General features: G+C 45.0%; 1 protein-coding gene across 1 annotated transcript in view; it reads left to right on the plus strand.

Moving 5' to 3' along the window:
• Window positions 1-19,803, plus strand: part of TMEM132D (transmembrane protein 132D) — a 185,772-nt gene that overhangs the window by 23,297 nt on the left and 142,672 nt on the right. Inside the window, 1 exon segment of the mRNA XM_005424052.2 lies at window positions 19,367-19,801. Within this exon segment, the coding sequence (XP_005424109.1) occupies window positions 19,367-19,801 (435 nt within the window).

Here is a 19,803-nt window from a genome sequence, read left to right on the forward strand (position 1 = left end):
TGCTCCCACCTTTGCTCCTGTTTTTCCTAATGGAAACAGAACCTGTTTCACTTAATAGGATTTTTCTTAGTGCATGGTTGCATGACTTGAACCTCCTTGTGTAGTAGTGGCTGATGGTTTGTCCCTAGAGAGATGGTCTCTCTCCCACTGTCCTCTGATGTTTGCATCTCATTTTCCTCTCTTTCTTCATGGCAGCTTTTTTCATACTTTTTGTCAAACTGCACCCTTGTGATAAAATGGGGATCTCTGCTTCCGTGTGGGGAACAAGAGCAGTTCACAAAATGCTCCCCCCTTGCCCGTGAAGGATTATTTTCCAGTGCCAGTCTGCAGGCACGGCATTACAAATGTACCCTGAGTCTCTGTTCATCACAGGTCTGCCAAATCCAAGATTTGAAATCAACTTGGTAAATATCAGTGCTTTGTTTTTGTTCCTGTGTTCCTTCCAAAGGGCAGCTGAGGAGTTCAAGCTGCCTGCCTTCACAGGCAGCCCTTCTCCAGTATTTATTTAGTGAGAGCTGCAGCCTGTACAGAGTAATCCCAGTGCAATATCAACTCGCAAACAATTTTCTAAAGCATCTTTAATGTACAGTGTTACTGTACCCAGAGGTGCAGGGGAGCAGTATTAATGCAGGCATGATAGTTCTGAGTGTTCATATGAGTCCTCCAGGAATAATAAACAGCTTGAAATAACAACCAACAAATTCTCCAGATGCTTTTTATCCATGTGTTGGCAACTGTGTTGATTCCAGATCAATGCAGGGTATTAAGACATTTATATGATTGAGCTAAAAAGCTGCCAGGTTGTACAAGCACTGGGCCCATAAAAAATAGGAGAGCTGAGTAAAGGCAGTGGTGTTCTGTTCATAAACTGCAGGAATGGAACTCCCTGATAACAGAGCAGATAGTGGCACTGGGAGCATGTGGGGTTTCACTGGGCAGGTGTGCCGGGAAACTCGGGGGGTGTGTAAGTCACTTGAGTACCTGATCCCAATATTGGAATATTCTGCTTTTATAAAATGAGGCTCCTGGTAGTAAGGCCCAAGTCATTCCTTAGACAAAGCACACAAAGCCTTTATTTGAGATGGAATCCCAGCAGGGCTCAGAGCTGGGCTTGCCTCCCTGGTTCCTGGGCCAGCAGAGCTTTGGGACTCATGGATGCCGCAGCTGGGCACCATGGACTGCCTGGGGAAAGCAGAGAACAGCCAGAGAAAGCAGAGAACATCCAGAGGACTCCTGTGGCAGCCAGGTGGTGCCTGGGCTGCTGTCATGGCCCACAGTCTGGACAGATAAGCTGATCTGAAGATGATGGAGGCCTTTGGAGCCCTGCGTAGTTGGCTGGGTGGAGACTTGGATCAGACTGTGTTTTTTGATTGCATGTGTCAAAACCACATATGGTTGGATAAAATGAAGTTACACCCAGTTTGTCTTTAAAATAATTTAATAATACGAAATTCCCATGGCAGTGTAATCCCAGATAAGATATTGATGCGAATGCCTGTGAGGTGAAATGGGTTCTGTTCAGGTCTTGTACCAACCTTTTAATGCAAGAAAATTACACAGAAAGCTCCAAGCTTTCAAACGGTTTTGAAATGTTTCACATACAAACTGTTTTCCTGCAGATGTGTCTGTAGCTATGGGGGTTTAGAAGCTGAAAATCTTGGCTTCAGACCATTTGTTTTGGAAAATGGCTTTACGTACTTCTTGGGCAAAACATCGTGAAAAACAGGAGGGGTTTTGTTTCTTTCCATTTGTATTTAATCTTGCATGTTTTCCGAATATTCTGGAAACACACAAGTGCTGTCAAGTGTTTGAATTTCCTTGTTTTGCTTCAAGGACTGTTTTGTGTGAAAGCATGTTATTTGTTAGTTGTCATCTATTCCACAAAAAGTTTGTCAGCAAGATAGGAGATCTGAAAGCATTTCTTTCATTTTATTGACCTAATTTCATTTTTAATTGCTTTTTCAGTTGACATCAAAATGAGGTAATATTCATCAAATAGAGAGACAAAACAAGCAAAAGAATAGAGACTTTACTTTTTGGCTTTTATGCTCGAATCGTGATCAGTATAAAATATTTTTAAAAGTGGATATTAACTTCTTCAGAACTCCCAGGCTTTCATGTCAGTCAAACCATCTCTTCACAGGGATGCATTGCACAGTTTTAGCTGGATGCTGCACAAAGAAAAGCTTTCTAAACATCATCACCTCAGGAATGTCCTGGGGTGACTTTATCATGCTCGTATGCTGGATGTTTGTATGCTTATGGTGCTGTGTGCTGCTTGGACAACATCCCAGGGCTCATTTCTGCAGCCTTACTCCTCTGACAGATTTACTCACGTGAGTAATCTCATGGGCTTAAATTGAATCCTGGCAGGAGTAACAACTGGGTGAGTAAACTAGTGATTATTTTTATCCCTTCTTTTGAAAACTGTATTAGAATTCTTCCCTCTTAAATATCTTCCTTGTGTCTCTTGCATCATTCAAGTTACACAGCACTACATAAAATTCATTACAACTCAATTATGAGGCTCATTAGGTAGGTAGTGGCATTTTGGCTATCTTACCAAGTTGTGAAACATATTCATTTATTATCCATGGTATTGTTAGGATCAGAATGGAACAATGAAACCAAACATAACATAGAAGATGGTTCAGAACATAAAACGGTGGATCTTTGCCAGGAGCAGTTATGTAACCTGCTTTGAAATCTCCCTGTGCTGCGTTCATGGCTGGAGCACAGGGAGAACTGTCCTTTGGAGGTGATAATGAACTCAGAGCACCTTTGACAGAGTGCCACTGCATGCTGGCTGGTGCTGGGCTTTATCCTTTTCATCTCCTGAATCTATCCAGCAGGTGGAAAGTATATTTATCTACCTGTACATCTTTAAATATGATCCAGCTCTTGCTTTCTGTGTTAATTAGCCCTGGTTTCCTCGGCAGAGTGCTAGCAACAGCAGAATCTGTGACAGGGACTCAAACTTCCTAAGCACTGCACAGAGCCAGCAGAGTAATTTGTCCTGTTTCAAGCAGCCAGGGACAGTGTCCCCAGCCAGGCTGGCATTTCCAGCATCCAGGAGCTTCTTTACTTAGGGGCTCGTTAAGGCCAGTGGCTGCTGATCGTTCTCAGCACTGACTCTGCTGCGAGGATGCTCCCAAGTGTGAGCTTTAACAGCTGGCTTAGAGTCTGGATTGAAGTGTTCTGCCTAGAACCGGGTGTTTCTCTTGGGTCTGGGGCTACCTGTGCCTGTAAATGTTCTGTGTGGCACCCCTGTGTGCACATCCGTGCAGCTGAGACAGACCATGGCTACCCTGAGGTGTCCATTTCATTGTGGTGTCACAGTGAATGCTTTGGCATGGAAGGGAGCTTGAAGATCATCCTGTTCCAACCCCCCTGCCATGGGCAGGGAGCCTTCCACTATCCCAGGTTGCTCAGAGCCCCATCCAACCTGGTCTTGGTATCCCTTTGTTAACAGAAGAAACCTCAGTTAAAGCTTTTTCCTTTTCCTGTTATTTCTTGAGTCAGCTTGTCCTGAATCCCACCTTTTAATCCAATGAAATTCAGCCATCTCATACCTTGCTGCTATTTATTGAGTCCCAACATCTTGAAGTTGGAACTCCTTTAGACTGTACCTCCTTTACACCGAGCCTGTGTCTCAGTTTGTATTTTGATGAGCCATCCTATCATAAAACAACAGATGGGAAGTGACAGCTTTGAGCTGTTCAGGAGCAGGCACATCCCCATTGATGACTGAAGGCCTCCTGAGAGCTGTATCACAGGGAGCCCTGACTCATGCTCCTGTTCCAAAGGTGAAACCCAAAGCTGAGCTTGTCACGGAGGGCTGCATGTTCATTGCCCATGACGTGTGTGCTCCTGGGATGAAGCGAGGGCTGTGTCAGCCTGCACACTTCATCCCCACACTCAGAGTGGAAAGGCTCCCAGTGCCCACAGGAGAGAAAAATGCCACTGAGCTGTGAGCAAATCAGAAGAGACTGGTCCCTTTGTGCATCTCCTCCCCTAGCAGGGGCTCTGGGACTTCCCTCTCCCAGTACAGTGGTCACAATCTGATTCCAGTTCAAGCCTGCCCTTCCAGCCTCAGGGAAGTGTGTGCTCACCTCCCAGCACAGCACAGCACAGCACAGCACAGCACAGCACAGCTGGGCATTGCCAGGGTTTGCTCATTGCCAGGGTTTGCTCCCTCCCCTGCCCGCTGCCAGCCCCAGATGAGAAGTGTGGTGTTTGTTCTTTCCTCTCTCCGTGCTCTGGCAATGTCTGTGTGCTCTCCACCACTCAGAGACACTAAGCAAGAGAAATGGTGCTGTGTAATGAGTGTGTAGGAATTCCACTCAGGGTTTATCCAAGTGGGCAGCTCTGGGAGTTACCCACCATTGTCTGCAGATCCTCCTGCAGCAGGAGTTCAGACTTAGCTTTTGATGTTTAAACTGGAGCCCTAGTCCCACAAATCTCCGATTAAGTGAAGTCTTTTATAACGTCTTTTCTTGCATGATCACTTCTTGTGCTTCCTATTTGAGAAGATAATGGACTCTGTAAATTCTGCTATACGAGCACCTGTGTCAGTGAGAAACCGTGCCCCAGAAAATGAAATTCTTCTGCTGTATTAAATGCTTGGATTCCAAGCTAAAGAAACCTTCTGAGTAAAAGCTACTCAGTGCACAGTTTCTCTATTAGCAAAGTGCTGTATACACTAAATTATATTGTGTGGCTGCCTCCAGTTTAGATAAGCACATAAATGAGATGTGCTGAATCTACTCTTTTCACAGGCAGCAGTTCAAACTGGGTGTTGCACTGCAGCTGAAAACGTAAAATGAATGGGAGTTGTTACCAGTTAATGCTCACACCTTGATCAGGAAAGGAGCTCTGCGAGAAAAGTTCAAATTCCAGCAGCCTCCTGAAATTTCTGCCTGAATTGAGTGATGCAAAGTTTTGAGAAAAGTGTTAAAATAATATGAGGAGGACATTTATTATTCTTTTGCCAAACTGTAATAAGTTTACCTCCTTTAGCTCTCCTCATTTCAGTGTTCCTGGCAGACAGAAGGGTGTGCTCTGCACCAGTAAGTGCTGCTCTGCCTCTGACAGGATCATTTCACACCTGTGTCCGGTGTTTGTGTGGGTGTGTGTGACCTCCGGACTGGCTGAGCCTCACACAGGCTGATGAACACAGGATAACAGCTTTACCTAAACCTGACCTCAGCATGGAACCGTGATGAGCTGCTCGAGCTGCACTATGAGGACTGAAAATCTCTGGTACTTGAGGCAATGATGTGAACTGAGCCGGATTTTTGTCAACAGACAACAGACACTATCCATGAGACCAACAAAAGTCGTTACGGTTTGTAGTGTGATTTGGTCTTCAGACATTGTTTTCTTTTAGTTCACTGGCTTCATACGAATGCAAACTACTAATGCCAAGAGACCATCCTAGTTAGGGCTGAAGCAGAGAGGGGGGTTGTTTGTTTCTGGATCTTGACTGTGCTTGCCCATAGTTCAAGGTTTGAGATTACAAAAAAGCAGATTTGGTTTGAGATTAAATTTCTTAGATTCTCTTGAGATACGAAAATCAAACATGGGCAATCCTAGAAGAATTCTTTTGTTTGGAGCTGCACTTAAATCAGAACAAATTAAAAAGTAGTTTAATTTGTGGAGAAATGGACTCTGAGTACAACCATGGAGCCCTGTCAGCTCTAACGTTCTGCTTGTCTGATTTTGAGCTTCCCTTATGCCAACTAAACCTAGTTTAGTGGATTACTCTGGGCTTTCTTGGAATAATTTAACCACAGCCAAGCTGCACGGCACTGAAATCTCTTGTTACTGAAGTCCCAGGCAGGACACGGAGCCTCAAAAGCTGCATAATTAAAGGAACTGTGCTTTGCTTTACTTTCAACACTAACAAAAAGCAGATTTGCTGTTCATGTAGGTAAGACAATTATGGCCACGGGCTTGGATTTCTTTTTCTGTGCGCAGTTCTGGGGTGGTGTGGGTAGTGATTGAATGCTGTGGGTTAGCAGGGGCGGGACAGGAGTGTCTGTGTGGGTTTGTGTCTGTGCACAGCCCAGGAACAGGCGCTCAGCACGCCCACCCTGCGGAGATGGATGGTTTGATGTTTGCCTTGGTGGTGCACCTATGGAGGTAGTTTTAAAGGCAACAGAAATGCTCTCCACTACCTCCCCAGAGCCTTTTAATTGCCTGTCCCTGCAGCATTACCAGGCATGGGGCAGTATTAGAACGCCTGTGGTCCAAAACCTGGGGTCTGGACTGCTGGTGCTGGAAGGCAAACAGTGCCTGGTATTGCAGCTCCTACGCCTGTCCTGATGGAGCTGAACACCTTCACAGTTCATAGCAGAGCTGCAGCTAACAACAAATGTACCACATTCTATTTTCAGACTGATCTAATGGAATCATAGAGACAGCTGAAAATTGTGATTAGTCTAGCACTTAGTCTGGGACTCAGCGAGCTACAGCTGAAACCAATCTTCAAAGAGTTTATTCTTTTCAAATGCTTGGAGAGTTGTTACTTCATCGTGAGATCCTGCTCATGAAGTCAAATACTTCCTCTGGTCCTCGTCCTCTTAGCAAGTTTATGAGAATTTCTGGTCTTTGCTTCTTTCTTTCCTCCCCTCAAGTAATAAGAAACCTGTCCTGCTCAGGTCTCAATCAGCCTGCACACCAATTAAGCTAATTGGCAACACATTTGAAACACTCCCTAATTACTGGTGCAGAAATTTTCAGAGAACAACCTTTCTTCAATTTTTCTTTCAATCAAAATATAAAAAGCAATAAACCCCCTGCAACTCTTAACTCTTCCCTGATAAGACTCTTGAAATACTTCCAGAAGAACTTTGTCAAGTGACTCCTGGACTGTGTGGCTGCTCAGGGCTGCTGGAGGTGCCATGAGGAGGTGGGTGCTCCCAGTGACTTTCCTCACAGGAAATTTCCCTGTGAGTACCTCTGTGCAGGCAGGGGCATCAGGAGAAGCCCTGCTGGAGACAGCTGGGGCCAGTCTGAGTGCTGAAGAGCATCAAAGCTGGAGGAGGCTCTCACAAACGAATTTAACTAGGAGCAGCTGTGGGGTTTTGCTAAGTCATGCAATCAGCCAACCCATGCCCAGATGTGCCTTCTAATTAAATACAGAGTGCTCCCTCAGTCCCCTTCACGTACAGAGCAGCTCCTGCTCACCTTCCTGTGTGCTGCAGCTTTGAAAGGACAGCGTGTTACACAAGACCTGCAGATCCTGTTTTTAAACAAAGTGAGTGGTTTGAGGTTCTTTGGGTGCTTTTTTTTTTTTTTCTCTTTGGTTGTGTTTTAGTGGCAGAGAATTCCATCTATCTGAATGAAGACATTATTAATAACTGATGCTATCTCATTTGCTATTACAAAAAGGCTGAGCCACTTTGGTTTATAAATGAGGCTGATTTCATCATTTGTTTGATTTTTTGACCCAAGTAGGGGAAAAAGGTATATCTTCTCTTTTCCATTTGTGTTTTGTGTGGGTTGTTGGTTTTATGTGATACCCTTTTCTATTCTGCATTATTGCTACTGAACTGCCTTGCCCTGTTTTCTGTCTCGGGAGCAGTTCCCAGCTCCAGCCTGCTCACAAAGGAGTAATTTGTTGCCTTGAGCCTGGTGTGTGAAGGGAGCACTGCTTAAGCAGGGAGGGCACATAGGGGGGAAGCCAGTGACTCCTGACACTCGGGAAATGCCAGCCTGTGACCTTCAAAGGGGCTGCAGGGCACAAGCCCTAAGGGTGCTGTGCTGAGCCAGGGGTGCTGCCTGGTTGGCTCTGAGAGCGGTGATGTCCTGTGCCCTTGGGGCCAGCCTGGGCAATTCCCTGCTCTAGGAACAGAGCCCATGGTGCCCCACAGAGCCCCACCTGCTCTTCTCGTGAAGCTCTGAGTGTGGGGATGTGTGGTGCCTTTGGGGCCAGCCTGGGCAATTCCCTGTTCTGAGCACAGACCTCCTCCTATTTCTGTGTCATGATGAAACTCTTCACCTGTTATGAGTATTTCCTCCCAGGGTATTGCCAGTGAATCTGCTCTGGCCTCCTTCTGCAGGTGGAGTAGTTGGGTACTGAAATGCCTTCCCACGCGTGGAGTTCCTCACTTTCAGTGGCTGTGGGATCACTAATGCTCCTTGCTATTTGTACAGTTTAAAGCGCTCAAGTCTTAAATTTTATATGTGGCACCTCTGTGAACCATATGTAATTTGGCAGAACACTTTTAGTGTGTCATCTTAATGCTTCTGATTTCCTTCACTTCCAGTGGTTTGTCTTGGTTGATTTATTCCTGGATATTTCCTAAAGTGCCAGGCAGTAAATGTCTGTACATTGTGTGATTTGTTCCATCAAGTCAAACCATTTTTCAGGGAAAGGGCTCTGAAGTACTTGCAGACTGCATGCATGGATATGTAAAGAAGCTTATCTTAATTTGTAAAACAAGAGATAGCAATGTAAATTGGATTGAGTAATCAGTACTTTCTGTTTGGTCTTAATTATATATTTGTTGTCTTCCAAATACAGGTTTATTCCTTCTTTTTGTTATGTAATAAAACAACAGTTGGTAGTGATTTGTGGATTATGATAACTAGGCATAGAAATATTTGTTCAACTGTTTATTCCGTTTATCCAATGATTTGATTTTATCCAGCTAGGAGAATGAGAGGTAGCTGGTATGTTCAGGAACAGCCACTCACAGGGAAGCAGTGTCAAGCTTTAAAGGAGCTGCCTTTATTATGAATGCACCAAATAAAAAATAAAATTCCAGTAGCTCCTACACATGCCAGTGTAGTAAAAAGGCTGTGGATTAAAACAGCGATGCAGAATAACTTTTCTGAGAAAGGAATATTCAAAAAGTAAGATGGAACTTGAGAAGACGGGTTGGAGGCTTTACATTTTTTCTTCTCAATTCTAAAATGGTAACATTATTCTTTCCTATGTCTTTATTAGGTGTTTTTCTTCCCTTTTGTCGTGCTGGGGTGCTGAAGTGTATTTCACTTTGGATTGACCTGAGAGAATTGTTTTTACATTTTGATTAGTTTGGCTTGGCAGCTGAAAAAAGCAGTTATTCACACAGACTTAGAGCAGAATATATGAAAGTGCAGTAGCAGTTCTGTAAATGAACCCAGCTGAACCAAATGCAGTGGCCAGGGTGGGTTCCAAGTGGAGCTGAAACGGGGTATTGCCTCTCTGCTGGGCTCCTCTTGCACACAAATCCCACCATCTGTCCTGCTGCACCTGGCAGACACTGCTCCTTCTTCTGGAGACATTCAATTAGAGAACTTCAGCTTTTCATCTGCTGTTTACAAGTAGTCATGTGAGGCATCAGTCAATTACACAATTGTGGGATCAGTTTGGTGCAGACTTGATATACACAACTGAATATGTTTGCTTGCAGCAGGGTTTGCACTCAACTACACACAAACAGTGACACGAAATCTGAATTGAACTGTTTCAGATGTGCACGTGGATTCACACATGCAGACACTCCCAGACCCTGGTGAGGATAATTGGCTGCAATGTGTGCAGAACCAGCCTTTAAGAGCTGGCTGTGGCTGGGGCTTCTGTAAGTGTGAAGATCTGCTTGGCAGAAAGTGTGTCTGTAATTTGTTTTAAATGTACTGTAATTGTTTCTGGGCTTTCCACTGTGTGTTTTCCACCGCTGCTTCTGAAATCTCCTGTTGAAAGCTGCTCAGTGGGACTAGAATGCAAAACTATTCATGTCCAAGGAGCAGGGATTTTAACTATCCAAGCTAATTGCAGGGCAGGGGAAAATAACCTGAGCTCCCAGTGGTTCTTGTGCAGCTCCCCTGCAGTCCCTATTGCTGCTGAATATCAGACATCCTCCACCCTCTCCAGGAGGATCCTGCACTTAAAGTACCAGAGCAGGCAGCTCCAGGCAATGGCATCCTCCTGGGGGGGTTCTGACTGTGACACCCAGCTAAAAATTCCAGTTTCTGGTCAGCCTTCAAGGAAACAAGGCATTCAGCTGAGGTGGGTTTTCATGTGACCTTTAGGATCTGTGAGATGTGAAACTGGCTCAAAACTGACAGCACAAACTCCCGGAGAAGTGCTGAGGCAAACACTGGAGCCTTCTTCAGGCAGAATCTCTTTTTTGGTGTTTATGGAGCGTTGAATGCTGCAGCAAATCCATCAGTACCAGCTCATCTAGAGAGCACTTTGAAATGGCTCTGAGAGAATGCTGGTGGTTTGAAAAGGTACAGGAATTTCTGGAATGAGGTTTTGCAGATTTGTATGAGCAAAGAACTTTCCCTAGATGGAGTTAAATGAGTAGTGGATAAGTTTGGGGGTTCATGCCCTCTGGACTTTGCTGGGATAGTAAAACAAACCATTATGGGACTGTAAAATGATAATTCAGTCCTCTTGACTCTCCTCTGTTACACTTTTGAGACCATTGAGAGAGGAGCAGAGTGGTTTATTTCCAGAGCAAGAAGAGAGATTTTAAAGATAGAGGAACATGCCAGAATAAGACTGCAAATCTGCCTGATTAATTTTTCTGGTGTTTGGGTGCCCTTTTTTTCTGGCAAATTCAATTTCTGAGGGACCTCAGCTCCCCCCTTAGCTGACAAGAAGACGAAAAGGCTGGGGAGTGTGTCGGGTCACCTTGCAGCACAGGAACACCTGTGGGAAGGACAGAGAGCCAGGGGCTGCAGGAACATGTCAGGAAGGCTCTTGCTCATCTCCACTGAGTGCAGCCTTTGTGTTTGGGGAGGTGCTGAGGTCTCTCCGTGGCTGCTGACAGATTTGGAGCTGCAGGAGTTGTTTCAGAACAGATTTCCAGGGCAGGAATGAAGGCTTTGTTTCCTGAGGCGCCTGTGGGTTGAGGACATTCCCAGGTGCGTGGAGTGTCTGTCCCAGAGGTCTCGGAGAAAGGCACAAATGCCCAGGTGTCAGTGAGCTCTGCCTGTGTCCCTGCTGCCAGAATCAGATCAGCCTTGTACCTGTTTGGATGTGTGCATGGATCTTCTCTGGTCCCCTCCAATTTCCAGAGCTACAAAAGCTACCTGAACAGGGACCCATTTCTATCTTCAGCTCCTTCTGAGAGCACACTCAAGTGTTTTTAAGCTGCACTTTCTTTGTTGAATGTAAAATGTGTGACAGCAATGTATTTAATGAAATATTGCTGGGTTTATTGAAATTCCTGGAAATTTACTGCATATACCAGCGGTGTGGTGTTATTTAAATAAGACTTTAAAAGATTTTCTTAATTTTTTTTGGTCTTGTTAGTGAATGTAGCCATTGAAGATCAATATTGTAATTGTTGGTTGTACAAATTCAGTATTAGGCACAGAGCCTGCAGCAAGATGTAGAGTCACGATATGGATTAATAAAATTTAAATGAGTTTAAAACCCCCCATACTCTGAAGAGGAAGAAGGCTCAGCCAGCAGCCACAAACACTCTGTGCTGCAGTTCCCAGAGCAGGGGCTTGGCTCAGGGTGCACAGACACGGGTGTCTTAGGAAAGGGCGGCTCAGCACCTGCTCTGCTCCTGCTGCTGACTCAGGTCCTCGTGGAATGCTTAGAATTCTTTTTTCCTCCCATCAGTAATGGCCTGGTAGCAGAACTGCAGCCTCTGCACAGCCCTGGAGTCCCTGCAGAAAATGAAGAGGGGATTCTGCAGACACATGAGGCAGAATTCTGATTGTCTGAAGAACAGTGTAAGGCTGTTCTGCCAGTCTGGTACTTCTGTCTCTGTCGTGAGGAATTGTTCAGTTGATGGTGGATTCCTGGCACTCTGCACTCCCTGTTACTCAGCCTTGCTTTTCTTTCTATTCCCAACCATAAGCACATGAAGAAACTGTGTTTAAGTTAAGATATTCTTGGCAAGTATTTCAGCTTTCTAATTTTGTGGGTGTTCTTTTGCTCGTGTTTGACTATGTTTTGTTCTTTACATCTTTGAGATCTCCATTTCTTGCTTTCTCTGGAAGCAGAGCCCTAAGTGAGGAGGGGGCAGGGCAGAAATGGAGACACACAGAGTGTTGCTGTTGAACGCCTCAGACATGTCAGTCTGTTGGGCACAGCACCTCTGGTCTCTGTCCTTTTGCAGTTAAAGTTCTTGAGCATGGCTCTCTCCTATCCCTGTGCTTCTTCATTGCATGCTCCTCTCCTGGCTCATTAACCACCTGCTGCCCCAGGGGTGCAGGAGCAGGGCTGGTGTGCGTCAGGAGGTGAGGCAGGGAGCAGAGCTCTGTGCCTGCTGGAGCAGTGACACATGGGAGCCGTGGTGCCTCTCACCTGGCTGCTACCAAATCACCTGCAGCTGCTTACTGGTGCCCTGTGCCTGGACTGTCACAGTAATCCTCCTCTGCCACTCTTCCCCTATTCCCCAGTAGTTAGTGTGGCTGTGAGTTTGGTTTATTTATTGTTTGCTCTTTTTTTTCCCTGATTTTTCTCACTGTAAACTTTGTGGTGCCCATCACTGCTTTGCCCTTTCATGTTCAGGCTGACATCATTTTGTGAAACAGTGTCATATCCTTTTATCTAAGTACTTTTCTCTGTAATTATTACTTTGCTGCCTTTTCAGGTGGGAGCTTGCCTTTGTTATATGATCTTTCTCTGATCATTTTTGTATCACTTGGTAATACAAAGGTGTATGTGTTCCTCTGAGGCCTTTTTATTTAAATTATTTCTTTATCTATCTGTCAGTGTGAATAATAAAACACCTTCAGGATTGCTCATCTCTCTCCTAATGAATGATGAGGTGTCATGTGTTCTAATATCAATGATTAATTTACAAAAGTTTATTCAAACTTCAGTAAAATGCAATACTCAAAGAAAATATTGTGTCATCAGAGCTCAGTGCTGTTGTCAAAAGGCCTTTGTGTGCCTGTTGGTGAGGCCCACGAAGGCAGCTGGGTTTGCAGTGTGTGTCAGGGTCAGGGAGCCGTGCCCAGCCCTGAGCTGGGTGCCAGGGCCAGCAGTGAGTGACCCCAGGGCTCTGGGGCTGTGCCAGCCGCTGCTGCACCCTGGGGGCACTGCCTGCTCTCACTGCACCTGTGCAGGCTGTGAACCCTTTGGTGCTGAGACTGAGTTCCAGAATTACCCTTTAGGGCAGCCCCAAGGAGCTCCTGATGGTCAGGCTTGTGGAAATGATGCATTCATGTTGGCTTTGGTTTATTGCCCGGCTTTGGGCAATCGGAGAGTGGCTCCTGCTTGGACCTGGGATTGTTTCCGTGCTGCTGGCTCTTCTCTGGTGGAGCAAGAGCTCCCTTTGCAGAAAACCTTCTGAATGTTAACAGTGGCTCAGATGTGCTTTGCTGGGCAGGCTCTGATGTTTCCCCTTGCAAAGGCCTCTGTTTAAACACATCAACAACTGACTTGTCTTTCTGGTCAGGCAGATCCTCATGAAGTTTAAGCATCTTGGCTCAGAGTACTTGCTCCTTTGTCTGACTCAACACTGACAAATTCTTGGTTTCTCACTGCAGTGGTGATGCTTGGTAGTTTTTACAAAAAGAATGGTTTGAAAATGTGCAGTCCTTTTAGAAGTGATGGTACAGGTGATTTGTCTGCATCTTTGTGAAGTTCAATTTGCTTTATTTAGCATCTGCTGTTGTTAAGTGTATATTTTACTCTTTAAAATACTCTAACTTGTTTGACGTAATCTTACAAGAAATGAGGCGTCACCTTTTCACCAAGAAGCTTTTCAGTGTGGTCTGCAGCCTTGATGTCTAAATCATCTTTCCCTGACTTTCTAAAAAGGTCTGCAGAGAGATGCAGAACTGGAAAGAGAGTTAGAGTAACTGGGGGAAGAGGGAGAAGTTGGCAGGTTGGGAACAGCATTGCTCTCGGAGAAGAATGATAATTTCCCAAGGATGAAACAGTCACAGGGAACATCATAAAGTGAAACAGGCAGAGCAGTCTGAAATGCTAATAAGGAGAGGACTTAAAAAGAAATTGGTGATTTTGGGCCTCGAAGCCATTTTTCTTTTTAATTTGTTACAGATAAATGCATGACTCTTGGGTTGCAGGGTTCTATTTTTGCCTCCCTCTTGGTGACACATCGATTTGGCCTTATCACTGCTCTCTGGGTACTTGCCCTTTAGAATGCTGCTGGTTCCCAAAAGCAGGAGGTTTTTTTGGGAACCGTTCTTCAGTGGTGCCACAGCACAGGGAGGAGAGATCAGGGCTCTTGCTGCAGATAGGCTGAATTCTTTGATTGCTGATTATGCTGATTTTCCTCTTCCAAGCAAGTGGGTGAAGAATAATGGGAAATCAGTGTGAATAGTGACAGCTACTGGATAGTGATCAATTGCTGTTTCAGCCTTGTGTTGCACAGCTGTGTAGGGATTATTGGGATCACTGGAGACTTTTAAATACAATCGTGCATCCATAAGGAGAGGCTCCTTTGGAAGAACAAGTTCACCTGCAGGCTGGAAACACCCTGGGACTGTAGCTGGGGCAGGGGGTGGCCCTCACACTGTGTCTGTGCTGGAGGTGGCACAGCTCAGCCTCCTCACCTGCCTGTGCCAGGAGTTCAGCAGGAGGGTGGGGTGGTTTGGTGGAGGTTGGTTTTTGAGTATTTATTGTTGGTTTGGGCTTTTCTTAATTTTATATGGCAAAGTAATGGAAGTTACAGGAGAATCAGACTGGTTTAGTCCTCAACTTCCCCTTACGTCTTGCCACTGTGTCACAAAGCTGCTGGCAACAAAGCAAAGCAAGCCTTAATCCAAAAGTGAAGAGTGCACTGCTAATGGTGCTGAGGAAGCTGGCAAAAGAAGGAAGATGGGGAATCATCCTTGGGAAGCTCCAGTTTGGCTTATTGGTGTTTAAGGGCTGTGGAGGATGCTGGAACCTGAGGAAAGAACAGGACAAGCAGCCTACAAACCCTTCAGGATGGAAATGATCCGACTCAGATCTTCAGTGTGAACCCTCTCTGCTTGTTGTGACTCAAAGGGGCAGAGCAGATCATCCCTCTGGCAAAAACTGGCTGAGCTGCACCTGGGGAAGGGACTCACTCTGTTCACAGCGTGGCTTTAAAATGCCTCCCTTTTGAGCGTTAGCAGATTCAGCCACTGAACTAGGTTAAAGCTGAAATATCTTAATTCTTCAGAAGTGAGCATGAAGTTTTATTGGAGCAGACATCTCCCACAACATTACTTTCCAGAGCTGAAAATATATCAGGCTAGCAGATTTTTTTCTAGATACTTTTGCTGAAATGATTTCAGTTCATAGCAAACCTAGAAGAGCAGAAGTGTTCAGAAGATTCAAGGAGAGCAGCTGAAATGAACTAAAAAGGTAAAATTTCTGGCCTTGCTGAAAAGAACCACTTATCTCAATCCCCAAGATACAGCAACAAATTCCATCTATTGCATTACCAGCCTGAGCCTGCAGCTGGGAAGGCAATTTCCCTAAGAAGTTGTTCCCTTCAATCTATAAGAAAAAAGACAATTTACTTTTTTTTAATAGTAGCATTATATAATTGATTGGAAGAGTTTTATATCTCATGAATGCTGGATGATTGTGGATTGAACGGTTTTAAAAATAAAGTAACTGTGAGGGTGGAATCCCAAGGATCTGGCAATGGAGAATGGAGTTAGTGGGCTGGCAGATTCCTTCAATTTTCTGAAGCCATGGTCAATAACTGCAGTAGAGCTGAGCTGTGAGAAGTGGTTTGTCAGTGGCTGAAAGCTGCTGTTCCATGACACTGGAGAAATAAAGGGGGGAGGTTTTTAGCCAGGGTGCAGTACAGAATGAGTGCCTTCATGAGGAAGGCAGTGTGACTGAAAGGTGAGTGCAGCAGGGGCACCCAGGTGGTGTTGAGGGATTTGTGCACAGGCTTGGCTGTGCAGGAGCAAACTGAACCTGCTGCCTTTGCCTCAGATGCTTTCAAACTCACTCACCTACAAATCGTTTGCTTCTTCCATCAATGGCAAGTATTTTTTAATCTGTATCAGCCAGAGGAAGGTTTACTAAGGAGAGAGGACAGAAAACCATCCTGTGGTAACATCTCAGGTGGCCATGGCCTGAAACCCTCAGCAGCCTCCAGAGCAGGAGGGTCAGACAGTCCCTGTGACACTGTGGGGCTGAGAAATGGTCACTCCTGGCATGAGCAGGGCATCAGCACCAGGGCTGGCTGGTTTCCTCCACCCTGCTGGGGATCCTCTCCTGGAAGCAGAGTGCTGCTGCTTCTGCTGCCAAGGTCTCCATGTGGGGACGTTTCCAGACACAGTGGCACAGGAGAAAAATTCAAGAACTGCAATTGACCTTCTTTTGTCTTGATGCTGTTTCCTTAAGAGTGCTTCAGTTCCCCATCTTTTGTTTTGTTTGCTGTACTTAAAGAGAGAGAGTCACTGTGTCACCCTTGACTTAATGTTCAGGTGGGTTATTCCAGTGGAGCTTGGGTTATGAGGGTGTAGATGGAATGTAATATTTAGGATAGATTATATAATTTAAATCTTTAAACCACTGCTTTTCTGCTGAGTCTCACTCAATAACAAACAAAATGGTAATCTTCTGCAATTCTGCCTTTGTAAAAACATGCATAATTTTTACAAAAATAGTCATGGTTGTAATTAAGAGCGCTGATAGTTGTTTTTGTTTTTAATTTCCTATCCTTCTGAATCCTTAATAAACTTTCACGGTCAAAATCCAGATGGTACAGCAGAACTCAGTGTTGGTTTTGAGACTTTTTTTTTTGTTTGTGCCGATTATAACTCTCCCCAGATAAGAGTTTAAAATGGTTTGGATTTTTGGCCTTTGGCTGTTTGGAAAGCTGCTGTCAGCTTCCAGCAGAAACCAGTTCAAATTCAGTGTGCATTCCCAGCTGGTGCTGGGGGAAGGGCACTTTGGGGGGACCAGTTTGCCACTGCCCAGAAATGGAAAGCCAGTGCATGTATTCCAGCTGTGAGGTTGGTTCCTATTTTCATAGGTTTTCAATTCACCTTCTCTTCTTTTATTTTTCCCCATGTGTGTTGCTCTCCTGTTCTGAAGAGTCACTGATTTACAGAATCTGAGGAACATTGTCCTGTGGGGATGGGGAATGCAGAGGAAAAGTTTTTAATCCCTCAGATAATTAAGCACTAAAATAAATGATTAAAAAATTATGAGGCGAAACACTCTGTTAATTTTAATATAAAAATAATGTACTTTTCCCTGTGGAACGCAAGGGAGGGAGCTGCAATCAAAATAAGGGGAATAAAAAATTGAATACTCAGAGATTTTTCCTCTTCAAGTTGCTTCTTTGATGCCTTGCTGTGCTTTGCCAAGATGTTGGGAGGAGAATGAAATGAGTGTGGAATTTATAAATGGGACATTGGATGGGGAAGGATGCTGTGGGCTGGGCGAGCTGAGGAGTACAGCAGAGCAGAGCTCCAGCCCTGCAGCTCACTGCCCCAAAGCCAGCAGGGCTCGCAGGAATCCTTGCTGGAGGATTGTCCAGGAAAAGGGCTTGAAAAACTGCACTTGCTCTCAGCCAGTATCTAGAGTCTTTTGAGCATCCAGCTCCCACTCCAAGGCTAAAATGAAGGTGGTTTTGTGTGTAAGAAAGCTCTGCAGTTACTCTTTATTAAAAATGATCTTTGTAGCAGATCTCAGATGAATTTGCCCCCTCTGGGGGGTCCCAGGATTTCAGGCTTTCAGTGCTCCTGCAGTTCAGTCTCAGATGTTTGTTTCCCTGGTCCTTCAGATGGACTTTATTTCCAGTGCTTTGGGGTTGGAGAAGACCTTAATTAAACTTTCTAATGTAAGGTTTTATTGTGGTTGTTTATGGGAAGAGGAATTTCTCTTTTTCAAGATGTAGAGAGGGATTTTGTGAGGCTCTGAAACTCTTGTGTAATCCTTTCTTCCTGGCCTCTTCCATTTTGAGATTGGTTCCTTCTGAGCAATGCCCACCCTTATCCAGGGTTAGTTTGTTTTGGTTTGTTGCTGATTTTTAGGGGATTTTGTGGATTATCTTCTTTTAAGAAGCCAGATAGTTTTGCTTTTGCGTCTAGAAAGTCTTTTAAAACTTCACTCTGTTTTGCGTTGTGTTAGGCCTGGAGACCCTAACCAAAATCACAGCTTTGGCATTTTAGGTGCTGCTCCTACATACATAGTAAGATAAGTTGGTTATGTTTGCAGTCTACAGACAGACAAAGGGTAAGGGGAAAGAAACACTTTAATTTTTGGACAGCAGCACAGGAAAAGTGGCTTGTCTGAGGTTGGCAGAGTGGGCTGCAGCGCCTAAATGGAAGATTCATGGTTAGCAGTAAGTGGCATCAGTTTAGGCCACCACAGTACTCATGAGCAGATAAATATTTAGGTCAGATGCTGAACAAAAAAATAAAGACTACTAAAGCATTTGTGAATTAGAGCTTGAGAAACTGGGTTGTCTTTGGATGCCTTTGTCCCCTTTCTGAATAAGGGTAAGGATTGAGTTTGCTGTGGGGAAAATAAAAAGGCAATTTATTTCATAATTAGGGTAGAGAATGTGAGCACAAAGGTCAGCTGTTCAAACAGGAAAGGTGACACTGTATTTGCATCTGTATTTTTAAGGTTTCTGTATTCTTTGGGACTGCCAGTTCCTAGAAAGGATGCAGAGCTTGCCTGCCTCAGGTAATTGCTGGCTGGCAGAGTTAAAATAGGTGCCCTGCAGTGGGAGAGGCTCAGGCCCATTGGAAATGTTCTTTGTGTGCAGTGATGTACAGCCTCCAGATAATGCAGCTGGATGAGGGGACAGTGGAGGGTTAGGCAACAACAAATCCTGATGGTGATTTACAGAAAAACCCTTTATTCATGTGTAAAGTGAAATAGAAGGGACTGTAAATTGGATGCAAATACAACTCCTTTTGAAATCCTCCCAGAGGGATGTAAAGGAGCTGTTGTGTAAATGGCTATTGTGCCAAATATTTTTAAAGTGAAATTCAGCCTTGTGGAGGCAACCATTTAGAGTCCATGTATTGGTTCAGAGTGCTGAGAAGGTTGAAGTGAACTCTGGGCAGTCCATTTGCAGCATTTGATGTAAAATCATTGCATTGGATTCCTGCACAGGTGGAGCTGGCTGTAATGATCAGGTTTTTCAGATGTGCCTGTGCAGTGATCTGGGGTTGCAGGTGCTGACTGGGTCACTTTGTCTCTGATGATAAATGTTCATTGCAGTGGAGATGTGACCTTTGGCACATGTAAACCTCCACAAGCTGCTTCTTTTGATCTGGCTGTCATGCAGAATGTATCATAAAGCATTGTTTTCCAAGCTGATTGGATAAATCATTGTCAGCCTAGGCCACCTCTGCATGGACTGATGAGGTTTATTGCCACTAATCCCAGCTGCAGCACTGTCCAGCCCCTCAGTAAAGTCAGCCAGGTTATGTCACAGTATGACTTGAACATCTGATCTCTTGAACTCTGCTTTCCTTCCAACAGTGACCGAGAGTCGCGGGATCCTGGAGAGCATCCAGAGGTTTTCTTTGCTGCCCACTTACTTGCCGGTGACATATCGTATCCACAATGCCGATGTTTCCTTCTTTCTTAAGGAAGCCAACCAGGATATTATGAGGAACTCCAGCTTGCAGTCCCGGGTGGAATCCTTTCTGATCTACAAATCCAAGAGCCCACCCGTGTTAAACGCCAGCTATGGGCCTTTTTCCATTGAACAGCCAGTGCCCCAGGACTTAATGCTGTCCTCAAATCCCTTTGGATCTACCAACAAGTTCTCCTTTAACTGGAAGCTGCAGGCGTACATCCTGAGCAGCAAGATCTACCTGAGCAAGCCGCGGGTGCAGGTGCTGTTCTACATCGTGGGCAGGGACTGGGAGCAGTACAGCCCCGCGGAGCGGCTGGCCCGCCCGCCCGCGGGTGCC

Source organism: Geospiza fortis, unplaced genomic scaffold, assembly GCF_000277835.1.
Source record: "Geospiza fortis unplaced genomic scaffold, GeoFor_1.0 scaffold145, whole genome shotgun sequence".
Lineage (NCBI taxonomy): Eukaryota > Metazoa > Chordata > Aves > Passeriformes > Thraupidae > Geospiza > Geospiza fortis.